Source organism: Corythoichthys intestinalis, chromosome 16, assembly GCF_030265065.1.
Source record: "Corythoichthys intestinalis isolate RoL2023-P3 chromosome 16, ASM3026506v1, whole genome shotgun sequence".
In the NCBI taxonomy this organism is placed as follows: domain Eukaryota; kingdom Metazoa; phylum Chordata; class Actinopteri; order Syngnathiformes; family Syngnathidae; genus Corythoichthys; species Corythoichthys intestinalis.
This window is the reverse complement of record NC_080410.1, coordinates 49,791,110-49,811,079: the sequence shown is the minus strand read 5'-3', so window position 1 is coordinate 49,811,079 and position 19,970 is coordinate 49,791,110. Positions and strand designations below refer to the sequence as shown.

Sequence of the window (19,970 nt, the reverse complement as noted above, 5' to 3'; positions counted from 1 at the left end):
TTGTTTGTTTGGTGTGATTTTTTTTTTTTTTCTTCCCTGCTGAGGAATTTTAAGTTATTGCTATTTGCATATAAATGATCCTAATTTGCACATGATTACATGCCGCCACCGATCAAATTTGACACAAAAAAGGCATTTGTTGATAAGCCACAGTGGACTATAAGCCGCAGCTGTCCTCACTGTATCATGGGATTTTTACACAAAAAGCTATTAATCAGTAACACTTTATTTGACGGCGGCATTGTAAGACTGTCATAAGACCAAATGACCCACTATGAAGCTTTGAACCAATTGGCTGCAAAGCTTTATTTGGCCATCACTGTTCTCTTAGGGGAGACACTCAACCTCTGCTGCCACCTGCTGTCAACACTGTTGTTGTCCAACATGCCTCCTGGCATGCATTGCATCACTATAGATGTAAATAACAATCAAAATGTATGTTCTATGCTGATTATTTCTTCAGTTACTGTTCTAGTTTAATTGCTAGTTATGGTATTTGGTAACAATATTTGACAGTGGCGCCATAAGACTCATAAAACCATAATTAGGACATGAGACTGCCATTAGGATTAATGAATGTTTAAGACAGATGCCATTTTGTGTCATCCGGAAAATTATGTCCCTTTTGAATGGATGTAGAAGATCCGAGCTGGACATAAATGTAGTTAGTGACCTTTCATTAATGCCCATGATGATGTCATGTCATAATTATGACAGTCTTCTGGCAGTCTTATGACGCTGCTGTCAAATAAAGTGTTACCTGTTAATCCAAATCAACAAAGAAGCCGCACTGTACTATAAACTACAGGATTCAAAATGAGGGAAAAAAGTAGTGGCCTATAGTCTGAAAGTTAGGGTAGTAAATTAGGGTTGTTCCAATCATGTTTTTTTTTTGCTTCCGATCCGATCCCGATCGTTTTACTTTGAGTATCTGCCGATCCCGATATTTCCCGATCCGATTGCTTTTTTTTTGCTTCCGATTCAATTCCAATCTTTCCCGATAATTTTTCCATGATCATATACATTTTGGCAATGCATTCAGAAAAAAAATGAATAAAACTCGGACGAATATATACATTCAACATACAGTACATAAGTACTGTATTTGTTTATTATGACAATAAATCCTCAAGATGGCATTTACATTATTAACATTCTTTCTGTGAGAGGGATCTACGGATAGAAAGACTTGTAATTCTTAAGGGATAAATGTGACTTTGTATATTGTGACTACATATTGCCATCTAGTGTATTTGTTGAGCTTTCAGTAAATGATAGTGTAGCCATTTAACTGTTCTGCCCAAATGCTTGATGGGAAGTGCAACCATGACTGTGCGTAGGGGCACCGATTGATATATCTTCTCTGCGTTGGGAAATCACATAGGGTGTTAAGAAAAAGATCAACTACTACCTTTCTTCCCCACATTGCTTCCCACAATATTTCTAATTGTTGAGAGAGGGATAGTAAGGCTTTAGCCAATTAAAAAAAAGGCTCCAAGGATTGCCAAAATTTACTCATTTTACGCTGCCTTGTAGCTCTATATATAGGTAAAACGGTGCCATTATAGATTGAACGCGACAATGCGTGAGTGGGTCGAGCAGCGCATGCGTCGTTTTAAATATTTTAATGTGATCAATAAAAAATAAAAAAAAAATTACCGCCATTACTGCGATAAATTTGATAGCCCTACTTTAAGCCAAAACTATAGACTCTGGATGAGTGTAAGACATTTTGTCCGTAACGTTAAATACAATAAAAAAAAAAACGATTTAATAAAAAAAAATTAGGGCTGTCAAACGATTAAAATTTTTAATCGAGTTAATTACAGCTTAAAAATTAATTAATCGTAATTAATTGCAATTAATCGCAATTCAAACCATCTATAAAATATGCCATATTTTTCTGTAAATTATTGTTGGAATGGAAAGATAAGACACAAGATGGATATATACATTCAACATACGGTACATAGGGACTATTTGTTTATTATAAAAATAAATCAACAAGATGGCATTAACATTATTAACATTCTGTTAAAGCGATCCATGGATAGAAAGACTTGTAGTTCTTAATAGAAAAATGTTGTAAAAGTTAGAGAAATTTTATATTAAAACCCCTCTTAATGTTTTCGTTTTAATAAAATTTGTAAAATTTTCAATCAAAAAATAAACTAGTAGCCCGCCATTGTTGATGTCAATAATTACTTACTCAATGCTCATGGATGTCTATAAAATCAGTCGCACCCAAGCGCCAGCAGAGGGCGGCAAAACTCCATAAAACACAACAAGTGAGCGTTTCAATGTCTACTGTTATTTCAAACTCTCTGAGCGGGGCATCTGCGTTAATTGCGTCAAATATTTTAACGTGATTAATTAAAAAAATCAATTAACACCCGTTAACGCGATAATTTTGACAGCCCTAAAATAAAAAAAAATAAAAAATATATATTTAAAAAAGGCATGTCCAATATTTTTTTGCCGATTCCGATACTTTGAAAATGACGTGATCGGGACATCTTTAGTAGTAATAGATCTTTTTGCTATTATAATGCACAAGCCAATTATTGTCATGCCATTTGGTTGAAGACTCAATTCATCCTAAATGTAGTTTAAGTAGGGAAAGCTTTTGCCTACCATGGTTATGCAGGATGAAATTTAAGATAAGGAACACAAGTTATAATAGATTTCACAAATTTATGTAAAACGAATGTAAAAGTTCTAGCCTTAAAGAAGCACTTGGTAACTTTTCAGTTTTGGTCCAATTTTAGCGACGCCGGTGGACAAAAGCGGTAGTGTTTTGCCTTAAAGTGCATGTGACATGAAAAAGCATGTTTATTTCATAATACACGCGGTATTTTATGCTCCTGAATGATTTGGACCGCTTGGATGTGTGTAGAAGCGATCGCTATATTTATTTATTTTTTTTAATCCCGTGCAATAAAAATGAGTGACTTCTGGCTTCGGTCTTGCATTGAGGAGGAGGGCGCTGTGACGTGTACGGGTGAAGGCGTCCTCTTCACTAAACAGCCGTACTGTTGTGTATGAGGACTAAGGATTCAGCTGATTTTGCGGATTAATAGGTTTATTTTTCGCATCACGCCAGCCAAACGGCTGCAGAAAAATCTTGCTTTGTGAGGGAGAGGCGTGAGCGCCTTTTTGGAGTTTCAAAAGGTTCGTGGATATTGGCCAAGCCCTACTAATGTGGGACCATTGGACTTACGAGGAAGTGAGTAAACATCTTGTTTTGTATTATGTCAAATACGAATACGGCGATTACAAAGTAAGCACTACAAACTTTCTTTAAATAAAGGACTACTTACGTTTGATCATTGGTAGGCATATACAAAAAGCTCTCCCCGTGCACATTAGCTGCACGTTAGCTGCACAACAACTGCAGCCGCCCTCCTCCGGGGAACGAACTGTAAATTGCTCTCCGCCGGGCGGTTTGCCGATCCACAAAGACAATCGACAACCCAGTCGTCATGTCAAATAATCCGGGCTAGTTATGTGTGATTTTCCGCTTCGAAGACTTTGAAACATCACTCGGTTCGGGTTAGCATGTCGGCTAGCTGTCACGCCTCTTGGTTTGTTTACATTCTCCGAAGCCAGGGAAGGGAAATGACATATGTCCGATTTAGGTGTCATAAAATATCGTTTGGGAAGTGCGACAGTAAAGATGAAGTCGACAGTTTTGACCATTATGGAGTAATTTTGCCATGTCGTCCTGAATAAGTGCATTTTTATTATTTCATATTCCATTTAGCACAAGACTGTTATTTGTCTTGACCATGCCATTTATTTAGCAATTGGGGAAAATACTTAAAAGAATATCCTGTAAAAATATTGAAGTAAAGAGACAGAAACAATGACATTTTGCAGCTCTCTTCGTCGCGTTTTCCTTGTTGTGAATAGTTCCCCCTCGACGTGCTGACTGGTCCTTCTCAAGCCATTTATTTAGCTAATGGGGAAAAATAATTGGATAAAAAGAATATCCTGTAAAAATATTGGAGTAGAGAGACTGAAACAATGACATTTTGCGTCTCTCTTTGTTGCATTGTCCTCGTTCTGAATAATTCCCCCTCAATGGGCTGAATAGTAAAACCGATGAGCCCAGTCTCCCACTGACGTCATCCACCTGTTGGTGATGCTAGAGCCCTATAATGGTAGGCGTGGCTAACCGGCAGATCAAAAGGCTAATTTCTCGTCATCTGCGCTTTACTAAATTGTTGTACAGTATATAGGCAAATCGTCTCAAAATATAATTCTAATTCACATAATAATGCTTTTTTTCCTCATGTCGTATGCTCTTTAAGGAAGACTGCGTTTCCCATGAGGACTAGGGCATACCCGCAGAGTGTCGTAAAATCAAAAGTCAATCTCCTGGTCTCCTGCAGATGGATTAAACAACAATTCTGTTTCCTGTGGCTGAAGTTTGAATAGTAATAAGGTAATGAATCCAGTTGTAGCTAAACAATAGCATATGACGGTAAGCAACCATGTGACTTAGTGTGGTTCCTGCCACCCTCCTGAAAGTTAATTAGTGAAAGGGATGAAAGCGATACAGACATAAGCGGATTTTCAGGGGGTGGGGGGCAGGCCCCCCCTGGTGGCCGAAAAGTGGCATTGCATGTAGCCTAATTGACTTTCCTATGCAATATATGATTTTAAAATTAAGAATTTTCCGGTAAAATATTGTCTACAGAAGTTGAAAAAGAAATAAAACAAAATATTTTTATAATGGGTCAAAATTATTTTTCGAACAGATTATGTCGCTAGCACCATCGAAGGTCATTTGTATAATTAACCAAAAACACCCGACAAATGAAAAGGCAAGATGGATAGGCTATACGTTTTTTTTTTTTTTTTTTAAACCTAAGCTTTCAAAAGCGACAAAAACTACTGAGCAAGAACCAAGGATTGAAAATGTGGACCATGAAATGCTAGAGACCACCACCAAAATGGTGAGCAGAGTTTCAATTTGCCCCACTAAAGACGCTAATTGTACAACAGAGCCACCACCGGTCTCTTGCCAATGTAGTTACCCCTGTCAAAAATGGTGTCCCCTGGCTGCGGGAGTGCGCACACACACATTAGGTATGAGCGTTGTTGACGGAAAGAATTGAAGCCAGAAAAGAACCACACTAATATATTTTGGACATCGACGTTTATTAAACTGGAGAAATTCCATACTGGACTTGAATTACAGTAATAACCGTTATAGGTCATACGTTCAGTACGTATGTTACGTTATACGAAAGAATTATTTTATTTTATTTTTTTTAATGGATGGGCCATGTTTTAAAACCTCGTAGATAACTACATTACCAAAACACGGAAATCAGGCAAATCAGTGTAGCGCAGTGGCTCCGCCCAAGGGATACAATTTTTGACGGGGGCAACTACATTGGCACGACAGCGGCGGGCATACCATATTCAATGGATGACGACTTTTCCAAAAAGTATAGCTGTCCAAAGCAGCCTGATTTAGAATTCCCCTAATGAAAGACACATTCAAAGATAAGGGATGTAATTTATCCAAACTAAGGAAAATGATCTCTCAAATGTTTTGAGTTACAAATAATGCACTATTAAACATGAAAAATTTTTCCAGAGTTTTTGGAATTTTTGCAAAGTTGGGATGACAAGGAAGAATGCTACAGATAACTTGTCACGTCTGTCCTCAAAAACACTTGACCTGAAACAATAAAAATATGTTCTTGCCAAATGTCTTTTGAATGTACTGTACTTCATGCAGTATGACATTTCTTAATGGCTACGTCCTTGTTACTCAGTCAGGGTGAATTGAATGATTGTGTTGCATTTCACAAAGCCTTGTTTTTCACTTTTTTTGTCTTTAAACGGCTAGAAATTCAAGATAAACCAGCTTTTGGCTTAGACCTTATTAAGTAAGAGTTTAGTTATAAACACAAAGCCATTGGCAATGGTAGACATCCAAATGTTTGGCCTTTAGCTGTGAATTTTTTGTCATTAGTTGACTAGAACATTCCTTCATTCATCGTTGGAACGCCACAGCCTACCTTAGTATTGTTGCTGACCATGTCCATCCCTTTTGACCACAATGTACCCAACTTCTGATGGCTACTTTCAGCAGGATAATGCGCCATGTCATAAAGCTGGAATCATCTCAGACTGGTTTCTTGAACATGACAATGAGTTCACTGTACTCTAATGGCCTCCACAGTCACCAGATCTCAATCCAATAGAGCATCTTTGGGATGTGGTGGAACGGGAGATTGGCATCATGGATGTGCAGCCGAAAAATCTGCACCATCTGTGTGATGCCATCATGTCAAAATGGACCAAACTCTCTGAGGAATGCTTCCAGCACCTTGTTGAATCTATGCCACGAAGAATTGAAGTTCTGAAGGCATAAGGGGGTCCAACCCGTTACTAGCATGGTGTACAGGGGCGGACTGGGACTAAAAAGCAGCCCTGGACTTTGACTCGGCCCAGCCCACAAGAATCGCTATACGAAGGGAAACATGGACCCCCTAGGGGTCCGGGGGCATGCCCCCCCCCCCCCACCCCCGGGAAGACTTTTTTTTTTTTTTTTTTTTCATTTTATTGTAAAATGCATCAATTTCGTGCACTTTGAGAGAAAATGAAGAAAATGTGTCTAGATTGTGACTGTCTGACTTGGGGCGCTCAAAGTACTGCAATGCTGAACTGGAGTTGGGTTCATTTTCTGTACTAGCTCTATGAACAACCTGAAAAAACAAATGAAAGAATTTATTTTTCAAAGCAAGTTTTATGTATCTAATTTATTCTAATATATCTCTGTCTATAAAATGATTTCATTGTTCATGCCATAATTCAGTGGTCTCCAAACTATTCCACATAGGGCCGCAGCGGGCGCAGGATTTCATTCCAACAAAACAAGACAACACCTATGCACCAATCTGGTGTTTTACAAGTGCAGTCAGGTGCTGATTGTTTTAGCAGAAACTTCAATGGTTAAACTGTCCGTACTCGATCGGTTGAAACAAAAACCAGGCCCCACAGCGGCCCTTGAGGACCGGTTTGAAGACCCCTGCCATAATTAATCTTGCCATACAAATAATAAATTTCAATGAAAATACAATAAACATTTCAAGACAAATCCTGGATACATAACCTTCATTGGAAAGTATTAACCAGAAAACAAAACGATATATACACGATTAAAAAAAAAAAAAAATCATATCAATTTGACTTACTAAACTTTAAAGTAAAACCATTCATTTTATTAATATTTTGTTATATTTCTTATGAATTAATATTGCTGCTGCGTGTGCATACGTTGTTTTACAGCTAAAATATTTTTCTTTAGGAGAGTGATAGTAGGACTAGCATACTGTAACTTGTCACGATTGCAAATGGACTAGCTGGCACTAACCCTTTAATTGTCATTTAAAATGTAGCTACCTGGTGGATAACAATTTCCGGTATACCGAGCAAGTGACTCTCTTCATCCCTTTTTACTTGCCCTGCGCTTGTATGGGGAACTTCCACCAGCTTATCATTACACCCTCCCTCTTCTTTTCTCTCTCCTTGCACCGGCTGCACGTCAGAGCGGCTCCCGCTACCCCTCTCACCATTGCCGGGGGCTAGGCTGCTGTTACCCGACATGGCCGTTGCAGCCAGACTGCTGCTTGTGAAAATATTTGTAAACTTAAGACATTTAAATGCTTTGCTCTCCTGTTTCTTTGATTTTTTTCTCCCTAACCTAAGTTCTCCGTGCCACCCTTTTTTTCTTATTTTTGCCACCACCATCCATATTGTGCATTAACGCTCGTCGCTAGTTTGCTTAGTACAAAGAACCAATGAAGGGTACTTTGTGTTTTCTTCGTTCTTTTATCAGACTGGCAATGAACAGCCAGGCGCATTGCTGCCACCTGTCGGATTGGATGCGAACTGTAGATAATGAGAGGCTAGGGGGGATAAAAACAGTGATGTATAAGGAATGGCGGCCGCCGGCCGTCCAGGGCACCGGCCGTTCTGTGATCCTCCAGAACCCACAGATTACCAGTCCGCCCCTGATGGTGTACCTAATAAAGTGGCCGGTGAGTGTATATTGAACTAGATGCGTTAGTAAACAGCCGCCATCTTAAAGCAGTAGACCTCTCAGGAAGGCTCTGTTGTAAAGAACCTTCCTGGCGAAGCTAAGTAACGCTTTTATCTAAAATGCTCCTTAATCGGCAAAATCTTGACTGAAATCTATCTTTAAATGATGAAACAGTTTTAAAATTTACACGTCGAAAGTAGACAGAAGGGAACTAATGCAATAACACAATTTCAACAACTTTAACGGTTGATTCAGAACATGTTTTTTTTTTTTGGGGGGGAGAAAAAAAAACATGAAAATTATATCTAGTTACAGTGCCTTGCAAAAGTATTCGGCCCCCTTGAACCTTGCAGCCTTTCGCCACATTTCAGGCTTCAAACATAAAGATATAAAATTTTAATTTTTTGTCAAGAATCAACAACAAGTGGGACACAATCGTGAAGTGGAACAAAATTTATTGGATCATTTAAACTTTTTTAACAAATAAAAAACTGAAAAGTGGGGCGTGCAATATTATTCGGCCCCCTTGCGTTAATACTTTGTAGCGACACCTTTTGCTCCAATTACAGCTGCAAGTCGCTTGGGTTATGTTTCTATCAGTTTTGCACATCGAGAGACTGACATTCTTGCCCATTCTTCCTTGCAAAACAGCTCGAGCTCAGTGAGGTTGGATGGAGAGTGTTTGTGAACAGCAGTCTTCAGCTCTTTCCACAGATTCTCGATTGGATTCAGGTCTGGACTTTGACTTGGCCATTCTAACACCTGGATACGTTTATTTTTTAACCATTCCATTGTCGATTTGGCTTTATGTTTTGGATCATTGTCCTGTTGGAAGATAAATCTCCGTCCCAGTCTCAGGTCTTGTGCAGATACCAACAGGTTTTCTTCCAGAATGTTCCTGTATTTGGCTGCATCCATCTTCCCGTCAATTTTAACCATCTTCCCTGTCCCTGCTGAAGAAAAGCAGGCCCAAACCATGATGCTGCCACCACCATGTTTGACAGTGGGGATGGTGTGTTCAAGGTGATGAGCTGTGTTGCTTTTACGCCAAACATATCGTTTTGCATTGTGGCCAAAAAGTTCAATTTTGGTTTCATCTGACCAGAGCACCTTCTTCCACATGTTTGGTGTGTCTCCCAGGTGGCTTGTGGCAAACTTTAAACGAGACTTTTTATGGATATCTTTGAGAAATGGCTTTCTTCTTGCCACTCTTCCATAAAGGCCAGATTTGTGCAGTGTACGAATGATTGTTTTCCTATGGACAGACTCTCCCACCTCAGCTGTAGATCTCTGCAGTTCATCCAGAGTGATCACGGGCCTCTTGGCTGCATCTCTGATCAGTTTTCTCCTTGTTTGAGAAGAAAGTTTGGAAGGACGGCCGGGTCTTGGTAGATTTGCAGTGGTCTGATGCTCCTTCCATTTCAATATGATGGCTTGCACAGTGCTCCTTGAGATGTTTAAAGCTTGGGAAATCTTTTTGTATCCAAATCCGGCTTTAAACTTCTCCACAACAGTATCTCGGACCTGCCTGGTGTGTTCCTTGGTTTTCATAATGCTCTCTGCACTTTAAATAGAACCCTGAGACTATCACAGATCAGGTGCATTCATATGGAGACTTGATTACACATAGGTAAATTCTATTTATCATCATCGGTCATTTAGGACAACATTGGAACATTCAGAGATCCTCACTGAACTTCTGGAGTGAGTTTGCTGCACTGAAAGTAAAGGGGCTAAATAATATTGCACGCCCCACTTTTCAGTTTTTTATTTGTTAAAAAAGTTTAAATTATCCAATAAATGTTGTTCCACTTCACGATTGTGTCCCACTTGTTGTTGATTCTTGACAAAAAAATTAAATATCTTTATGTTTGAAGCCTGAAATGTGGCGAAAGGTTGCAAGATTCAAGGGGGCCGAATACTTTTGCAAGGCACTGTACTTTGCCAAGGAATTAATTACTTTTACATTCAGGTAACTGAGTTACTAACGCAATTACTTTTTGGGAGAAGTAATTTGTAACTGTAATTAATTACCTTTTTTAAAGTAAGATTAACAAAACTGTTATAGCAGCACAAACGAAACCTTTCACAGCAAAAAGGAAGCATCAACTATTGACACCATTTTTAATCAAAATGGGGGACTGGTTGACCTCAGACTGACCTATGAAAGAATTGTAAATATCTTAACCTTTAGATGCACAAGTTACTGGACCCTACACTCTTCCATAAGTGGGTCAAAAATAAAGTTGCACCGATACCGATACCAGTATTGGCAGGGGGCGCCGATCCGGCCCGAATTGGTGGTATCGGTATCGACGAGTACCAACATTCCGGGCGCCGATACCATCTACTGGCATCACTTTAGCGCAAATGAACTGTCCTCCCCACGTGAGTCAACTTCCCAAATCCCGATGCATGACATCTGTATGTCTTTGTCTCGATATTATCAAACGAAAATAACACCTTCGTCTTCAATATTAAGGATGTTCACTACAACGCATATCCGCGATGTTACGCTGCTTTTTTAAAACGGCATTCACAAACGATTAGCATGCTTAAGCTAACGCTTGCTGTAGTAGCGCCGATGGGATCAGAAAGGTTAAGACCGTGAGACTAAGCAAACTCATAGTTTCATGATGAACAATGAGTAGCAAATTAAGAGCGCCGTACTTCAAACTCGTCCTGTTTATGAAAATCGATTGTCATATTATGCTGGTGTTGTGCAGTAATGCGCAGAAGTGACTTCTGTGGCCAGAAAACACTCAAGCGGCACAGCGCGCACACTAGATATCATCAGATAGCAACCTAGATGTCTATGTCCGATCTCATGCCAACTCTCGCGCGCACATACTAGATATCATCAAATAGCAACCTAGATGTGCTACTTTAGATCCCATGCCATTAGCTGCGTGAGCCCAGAGCGACGCGTAGTCCATTATGGAGTCACAGGAGTGCCAAAATTAAAAATAAATAAATAAATAAATAAATAAATAAATGAATGAACAAATAAATATAAAGAGAAATAAATAAATAAATCAATAAATAACTGAATAGGGAAATAAATGAACGAATAAATAAATATAAATAAATATATAAATAAATAAAAATATAACGGTATACTTTGTCATTGACATTTACTTTTGGTCATTAACAAGCACAAACGGAAAAAACAATGACAATATTTTCATTGACTTTTACTTTCTGTCATTGAACACCACAAACGGAAAAAACAATGACAATTGTATTTTTTGCCTTTGCCTTTTGTTTGGCTTTCACATTGTCATTGTCATTTGTCGATCGCCTTTCCTCTTCGGGAATGTAAATGGCAAATGCGCAGAAAAACGGTCTGTCAATCAAATGACGTTGGGCGTGGCTTTCCAACCAGGAATAGTAGTCGATAACTGATTATTCCTAGTTTACCCGAAGGAAAGTGACGTCGGTTATCGAGTTACACGTGCGGTTTTTATGGATATGGAAGGAAAGTCAATTTCACAATTGTTAAGAGAAACAGCTGACAGGCTGGATGGGTCGCCTCAGCCAACTACCCCGTCACCAAGACAATCACATTTAAAGCCGCCGCCACCAAGACAAATTTAATGCCACTGCCAACAGAAACGCAGCAGCCAACAGACCCCGTTGAGGTTCCAAAGCGATACTTTTTACGTGATAGATTCAACAATAGAAATACATTTTTCTAGACCGGTAAAAAAAATATTTTATAAAATATATTATTCGACACACATGCCAGACCATTCAAAGAATAATTATTTTCTATGTCCGAATCTTCGCGTTTATTATCATGATGACATTGGAGGAAGTGGCATAGTGCAGTCACACAAAACAGCCACGGTCACACTTCGGTAGCCGTACGGCGCATGTGCAGAAAGTTAAACCAGGAATAATCAGTTATCGACTACTATTCCTGGTTGGAAAGCCCCTCCCAACGTCATTTGATTGACAGACCGTTTCTCTGTGCATTTGCCATTTATATTCCCAAAGATGAAAGGCGATCGACAAATGACAATGACAATGTGAAAGCCAAACAGAAAAGGCAAAGGCAAAAAATACAATTGTCATTGTTTTTTCCGTTCGTGGTGTTCAATGACAGAAAGTAAAAGTCAATAAAAATATTGTCATTGTTTTTTCCGTTTGTGGTTGTTAATGACCAAAAGTAAATGTCAATGACAAAGTATACCGTTATATTTTTATTTATTTATATATTTATTTCTCTTTATATTTATTTATTCGTTAATGTATTTTCCTATTTTTTTCTTAATTTATTTCTCTTTATATTTATTTATTCATTCATTTATTTATTTATTTTTAATTTTGGCACTCCTGTGACTCCATAGTCCATATACTACATTGATGAATTAGAAACCGCCATGACTGAATGGAAGTTAAGCAGGCCAAATCACTCCATACCAGTGACTATAGATAATGCTGCAAATACTGTTGATTCAGCACATGTTACAGATGGACTCGGACCACAAATAGGATGTTTTGCTTGGATGGTAAATATAGCTGCTAAGACAGCTGCAGCAATCAACAGTGTGCCCCACTTTACAAACAGTAAAGATTGTTCTCAGCACTTACAGTATATACAAAATTTCTTCAGATCAGTAAGAAGTAAGCACATAAATATTATGCACTAAAATGCTTGTTTATATGATGGCACTGTTATTTTTGCATGTTAGCAAAAAAGAAAGGAAAAAAAAAACAGTTGTATTTTCTGTTTCAGAGCATTAAATGTATTGAATTGTATCGAAAATCATACCCAACCGTGACTTAACTGTATCGTTGCATCCCTTATGCGTACACACACACACACGCACACGCACACCCACACCCACACATATATATGTATAAATATATATATGTATATACACACACACACACATATATATATATACACACACACACACATATATATATATATATACATATATATATTAATATACATATATATATACATATATATATATATATATATATATATATATGTATGTTTTTTGTTTTTTTTTTGCAAACAGAGGGGTATCGGAATGGTATCGGTATCGGCCGATACTGCACAGCCAGGTATCTGTATCGGTATCGGGCCCAAAAAATGGTATCGATGCAACACTAGTCAAAAATGACCCATATAAGAACCAATGTGTTTTTATGCCATTTGGTGAAGAATAAGCACTTGTATATTAATTAGTATGATATTTAGGGCCACACAAGAATTAGTTCATGCTTGAAATATATGATTCAATTAACATTAAAAAAAAAAAAAAAAAAAGAACAGCAATAGACTTTATCCTTCCTTGTATTTTATCATCAATTATGAAGAGCTCCCATGCATCTTTTTGGTGAGACAGCGGTGCTAAGCCCTTGTGGAGGCACTGACCGATTTCTGAGGATATTGTGGCTCTGTTTTCTTTCCTGGGTGGGAGGTCATTCTCTCTAGTAAGAGCCCTACCAACTCATTCTGTTGGCTATGATTTGGACACTTTCTTCTTCAGAGGACACATAAGTGGAATCTTATGAGTCAGATTGATCATGTTCAGTTGGATTTCTGGGTGGACAACTGCCACTATCACCTGGACAATAGTCTGGGTCCTCATCATCAGAAATTTCAGACTCTTGAGTCCAACCCAGTCACTGCCTCTCCATCATCCAACATCTGTAGGACCATTTCAGCAGTAAATCTAGCAGCTATGACATTTTGGATAAGGAAACGTAAGAGTAATGTTTTCAATAGATCAATATGTAGCTGTATAAATATATACACACGCACGCAATATGTACAGGAATGTTAGCTAACTTAGGCTAGGTTTATACCGCAGGTCTAAATGCACGAATCTGATATTTTTCGACTCGACTGAACGGGAAAGTCGCATAAAAGTGGACCATTTTCAAATGCGATCCAGGTCACTTTCGTATTTGGTTAAAATCCCCTCCGGGCCACATTTTTCCAGAATGTGGCTGCGGTCCGAACTGTCAAGTCCCCCAAATATGAATTCATGTAGCATTTAACATCAGCAAAGTGTGAGAGAGACAGGGTGCTACGGTAGCGGTGCAGCTGTGCATTAGTGTTAGCGCTTCGCTTGAACGCGGCTTTTGGGGAAGGAGCGGGCTTGACAACAGTCAGAAAAAAAAAAAAAAGGGTTAAGAATAAGCCTGTCAATGCTCTGTTTTCTCTCTGCTCCATTGGTCCTGCGCATGCAGGCCAGTTTGCTCAGCACATCTCAGACTGCGAATTAGAGCGCATGCATAATACTTGAACAGGCTTAATGGACAAAGGCAGTCTGAACAGATATGACAAAAAATCGGAATTGTGCATTAGGACCCGCGGTATGAACCTAGCCTTAGTTAGCTAGCTAGTTATGAAGTAGGTTAATTTGTGGATAAAAAATAATAAAGAGTCATGAAAGACGCACACACAAAATACTATATGAACAAAATACTTACTGTACACGTATCAGCTCTTTCTATTTGAAATAATCTTCTTAAGGGATGTCACTTTTTACATACCTAGTCTGTGTGGTCCACGGTAAATTTATTCCTGACAGCCAAAGTTGATGAGAATGAAAGATTCCCATTGGATTCCATAGAAAATGCATGTGGGTCATTTTTGACCCACTTGTGGAAGCTTAGGGTAGTAATAGAAAAATGACAATTTCTTCAAATGTATAGGAAAGGTCATCAAAAATTTGAATGGCATTATATCAAAAACATGTTTCTTGAGGAATACCTGGAATATGAATAGATGCATCTAAGGGTTAAAAACGATAGCAGCACAAATGATACTTTACAGCACAAACGATTGATATCCTTTTTCTATAAATTTGCGTGTGATGGGGGGCCAACTTCACGGAGGTAGTCCAAGGCCACATGCAAGGTGAAAAGAGTTAATACTGATGTCACTTGGGGGCGGGCTGACTGTGCAGCTAATTTATAAAAAGGCCCTTGTGACACCAATTAACCAAGCGCATTTGGCAAAGCAGTACATAGCTCAGCACAGCTACGTCTTGCATTTTGGCCTTTGTCACACTGCACAACTAAAAATGAGTTGGCTGTTGAAGAACCTGGTTCTGCCCCTGATGCTTCTGTGCTTTTGGGGGCAAGGAGCACAAGCTTGCTTATGTTTTCCATTGCACCCGCAGGAGGCATTTTGCCAATCGGCTGTTGGTATGTTGAACCTTTTAAGTTGTAATTGAACCAATTCACTCCTCAGCGAGTTCAGAAGATGCACACAATAGCAAATGCTTTAGCGTTTTGTGACTTTTCAAATGTGTCATCAAATTTTTCTATTCCTGAGATGTTTTTGTGTGAAGCAGTCATGTTGATTAGAAGATGTGGAGGAACTCAGATTTTGACTTTTCATCTTGATGTCCACTTTACTACGTGACAAAATGATGTTTAAAGGACTTAATTGTAATCTTGACTTTTAAAATAAAATCTGGCAAACTGAAATGTATAGGTAGGGAGTGACAGGTGTTGCTCATGACTAATTAGTACTTTGTAGTATTTAACTTCAAATATGCGCATGTGAATTTGCCTAACAGATGGAATTAAAAAAAAAACAAACTTTCCTGTATTTTTAGTCATCACTGCAAAGGTTCTCAATAAGGAAGTTGAAAACAACCTGATAGGTGATGAATTCAACCAACCTGTCAAGTATGAAATCAAAGTGACCAAGGTAAAAGTTTTATGAAAGTATGTATTTGCATGTATGAAAATTCAAGCCGAACCGATCTTGTTTGTTTTCCCAGACCTTTAAAGGTCCTGGAACCCACATCCATGCCATCTCCACTGTATCCAGCGCTGTATTTTGTGGTGTCAATCTGATCAAGGACAAGGAGTATCTAATCATGAGTATAAAAATTTTCAAGTATTTACTCCTGTTGCCTTTCATTTTCTTTTTGCAGTACAGGTAGCCCCCAGGTTACGATGTACTGTACTTAGTCTCGTCCGCCATTTTGTCTCCACATTTTTTTTATTTTATATTTTTTGTCGCACAAACGGTACCTAATTGTACCCCATAGTATCTTTTTTTTTTTTTTAACTTCATTAACATATTCTGTCCCCACTAAACGTGAAATTGTTCAGCTACACAGACGGCAAACAATTGTGCTTTTTGAAGCTTTTTACTTTGATTTTTACAATTTGTAAAGCTGTAAATCACATATGTATATATCTGTTCAAAACGACAAACATTTTAACAATTACCGTAAACCCTCAACACAAAACGATTGTTCAAACGTCCATCTAGTCTGATCAATTTGTAAATTTAGTAGAATAAATTAGCCTCATTTGCTTCACAAAAGTCCACTAGCTTAAATGCTACGAATGCTAATGTATTTACAATTCTCATTGTAAATTGCTCACACGTAGCTCAGCTAGCTATCCTTTATCCATGTCAGAGTGCTCCTGTACCCAGGCATTATTGAAAGACAGATCAGCCAGACCCAACGCTGCCACCAGAGGGCATTGTATCCTCCACCATTAAACAAAATGCAATACTTATGGATTTGTATAGTTATTTGAATTTGTAAAGGCTGAATTCCAATTTGTACAACATTCAGATTACGTCGACAGAGTAGGAACGGAACTCGTTCGTAACCCAGGGATTACTTGTATAAAATTGAATTTTAGTTGCACCTTTGAAACCTTGAAGTTTAGAAAACCCGCTAGAAACCGAGCATGAAGTAAGCTCAACCAGGACATATTATGTCCCAACAGTGTTTTCCTCAATGAAAATATTTCGTCAATGAACACTTTTTTTTTTTTAAACTAATGACCAGACAATAACGAGTTAAAAACATGTTTTGGGAGACGAAAACATACCAAGACGAATGTCAGCTTTCGTCTGACGAGAACGAGACAAAAATGTGCCATAGTTTCCGTCACATGTTCACAATGTGACCTTTATGTGTAGTTAGCCTGCATCGTAGCAGCACCAGTGTGTCGTTTCCATGCAAGCTTGCAAACAGACATGCGGTAAGATTTGTTTTCTTCGCTAGAAAGAATATGCAACGTTGCTTTGAGTGATCATCACACACTGAATGTAACCCGTAGCGTTGGCATAGCATTTACCATTCTTGTTCACGTTAGCATGAGGCTAATGCTAACGGCAGGCGTCCTCTTCAACTCTAGGACAACTTTTTTTACTTAGTTTGTGGTGTCCAAATGGGTAGATTAATTGACAATGTACTGTTTTCCTGTTGTGTGTATAATCACAAAGCTGGCGTTGCAATATATGCTTGTCTGTCATCGCTGGAAATGCTTGGAAATGTCGACTAAAACTGGACGAAATTAGTTTTCATCAACAAAGCCTAGACAAGACACATTTTGAGATGACCAATGCTCATAAGTATTATCCATACGTGTAGTTTAAGGGGGGATTGAACACCCCCCACCCCAGTGGCCGAAAAGTGTCATTGCATGGAATACCTTCCTATCTATGATTTGAAATAATTTTTCCGGAACAATATTGTTTATAAAAGTTTAAAGCAATAAAACAAAAATGAATGAACTGAGGGAAAAAATATGGGTCCAAATTATTTTTTGAACAGATCATGTGACGAGGATCTTAGATGGTCATTTGCTTTGCTTAGCCAAAACCACCAGAGGACCGAAGAGGCAAAATGGATATACGTAATTTTTTCAATCCTAAGCTTTAAAAAGCGACAACTACTGAGCAAGAACCATGGATTGAAAATGTGGTCCATGAAACATAAGAGAGCACTGCCAAAACAGTGTGCGAATTTGCCGAACTGAATACGCTAATTGTACAACAGTGCCACCACCGGCGGCCGTACCACATTCAATGGATGACTATCTTGGCGAAAATCATAGCTGTCCTAAGCAGCCTGATTTAGAATTCCCCTCAAAAGAATGGGGGGCACGCTAATTATATTCTTGTAGGTTAATTTTATTGCTGACACTGCATTTCGGGGCCATCAACACGTTCTGCCCCCCGTGCCCCAAAAGTCAAACTCCGCCTTTGGTATTATTGTCCATAAAACTAAGATGAAAATTAAAAGGGCAGCCAAAAAACACTGTGCCCCAACCCCATTTTCTTGCTCGCTTGTCTTTCCAGCCGGACCGCCTCTGGATGGCACGCTGCACATCAACTCGTGCCAATTCTCCCAGTTGTGGGAGACCTTGAGCAACACTCAAAAGAACCTCCTGCAGCATTACGGAAGAGGCTGTGATTGCAAGGTACGGTCGTTATTAACCCTGACCCAATGGTGATATTGAGGTTCTAGCTTTCCGGTGATATACTGACATGTTTTTAATTTTTGCCCTTTGGTTTACCATTAGATCACACCCTGCTACTCCCTCCCGTGTGGCTTTAGCTACTCACAATGCTGGTGGACAGACTTTATAACTCCGATGTCCAATGACAACCAGACCCGAAATTACGCTTGCGTCAAGGGAATTGACGGTTCTTGTGCGTGGCAACCGGGGTACCCGTCATTTGTCACGAAATTCAAGTACTGACTCAAAATAATACAAGATTTGGAGGAGGGGGCAGCAATGTGTCTTTATCTTCTATGGTGACAGTTTAGCCAGCTCATAAATGCACATGCGTCCGTGTAAATGTTGGGCCAAACGGCACTAGCCTGTTACCTAGAGCTCATTGACTCTGAAGTTAAACATTAAAGACATTCAGAAAAATTGTATGTTTTGTGTGATTTTTCTCTGCTGAGGAATTTTAAGTTATTGCTGTTTGCATATAAAATGGTAATGGATCTCTGTTATAATAATGGAATTGGCACATTAGGGTGGGGAAAGCATTTCACTTCAATGGGTATGCCGGATGAAGTTAATGACAAGGAACTAAAGTTTTATCAGATTTCACAAATACATGTAAAAGCAAAAGTTTGAGCCTTAAAACACTTGGTAACTGTTCATTTTGATTTTTAGCGACACCAGTGGAAAAAAGCTAGAAGTTAACAAGGAGATGTAAATGGCACCCATTTTCAACTGGTAATTATGTTTGCTAGGCAACAAACTGACATTTTAAAAAGGGGCCTTAAACTCATCAAAGTTAAGTAAATGGGAAGCTACAGATGTTGCTAATGATCACTTGGTACTTTCTAAAATTGAGATAGACTTAAACGATATGCTGTGAATTTAGTTACCGTAATTTTCGCACTATAAGCTGCACCTGACTATAAGCCGCCACCCACCAAATTTGACACCAAAACGACATTTGTTCATAGATAAGCCGCATTGGACTATAAACCGCAGCGGTCCTCACTGTATTATGAGATATTTACACCCAAAGATATTAACCGGTAACACTTTATTCGATAGCGGCATCATATGACTGTTATATGACCCAATGAACCACCATGAAGCTTTGAACCAATTGGCTGCCAATCTTCATTGCTTCAAGAAGCTTTATTTGGCCATCACTGCTCCCTTGGGCGAGACAGTCAAACTCTTCTGGCACCTGCTGTCAACACTGTTGTTGTCCAACATGCCTCCTAGCATTCATTGCAGCACTACAGATGTAAATGACATTCAGAATTCATGTTTTGTGCTAATTTTTTCTTCAGTTGCTGTTCCAGTTGTTTCATTAATTGCTAGTTATGGTCTTTGGTAACACTTTGACAGTGGCGCCATAAGACTGTCATTAGACATTTATAGTTATGAAATGACACTGTCATGAGCATTAATGAATGCTTATAACAGATGTCATTGAGTGTTATCCGGCAAATTATCTCACTATTGAATGGATTTAAAAGATCTGAGCTGGACATAACTGGAGTAAGTGACATAATTTGCCTGATAACACTCAATGACATCCGTCATCAGCATTCAGTAATGCCAATGATGGCGTCATATCATAATTATGACTGTCTTGACACCACAGGGAAAAACATTCTTACCTATTAACCCAATT

General features: G+C 38.7%; 1 protein-coding gene across 1 annotated transcript; it reads left to right on the top strand.

Moving 5' to 3' along the window:
• The first annotated feature begins 7,948 nt into the window (after positions 1–7,948).
• Positions 7,949–18,726, top strand: LOC130904705 (metalloproteinase inhibitor 2-like). Its single transcript, XM_057817650.1, has 5 exons — positions 7,949–8,063; positions 15,658–15,752; positions 15,826–15,928; positions 18,156–18,277; positions 18,380–18,726. The coding sequence occupies exons 1-5, from the start codon at positions 7,964–7,966 to the stop codon at positions 18,557–18,559; spliced, it is 600 nt and encodes a 199-aa protein (XP_057673633.1). The 5' UTR covers positions 7,949–7,963; the 3' UTR covers positions 18,560–18,726.
• The last annotated feature ends 1,244 nt before the right edge of the window (positions 18,727–19,970 follow it).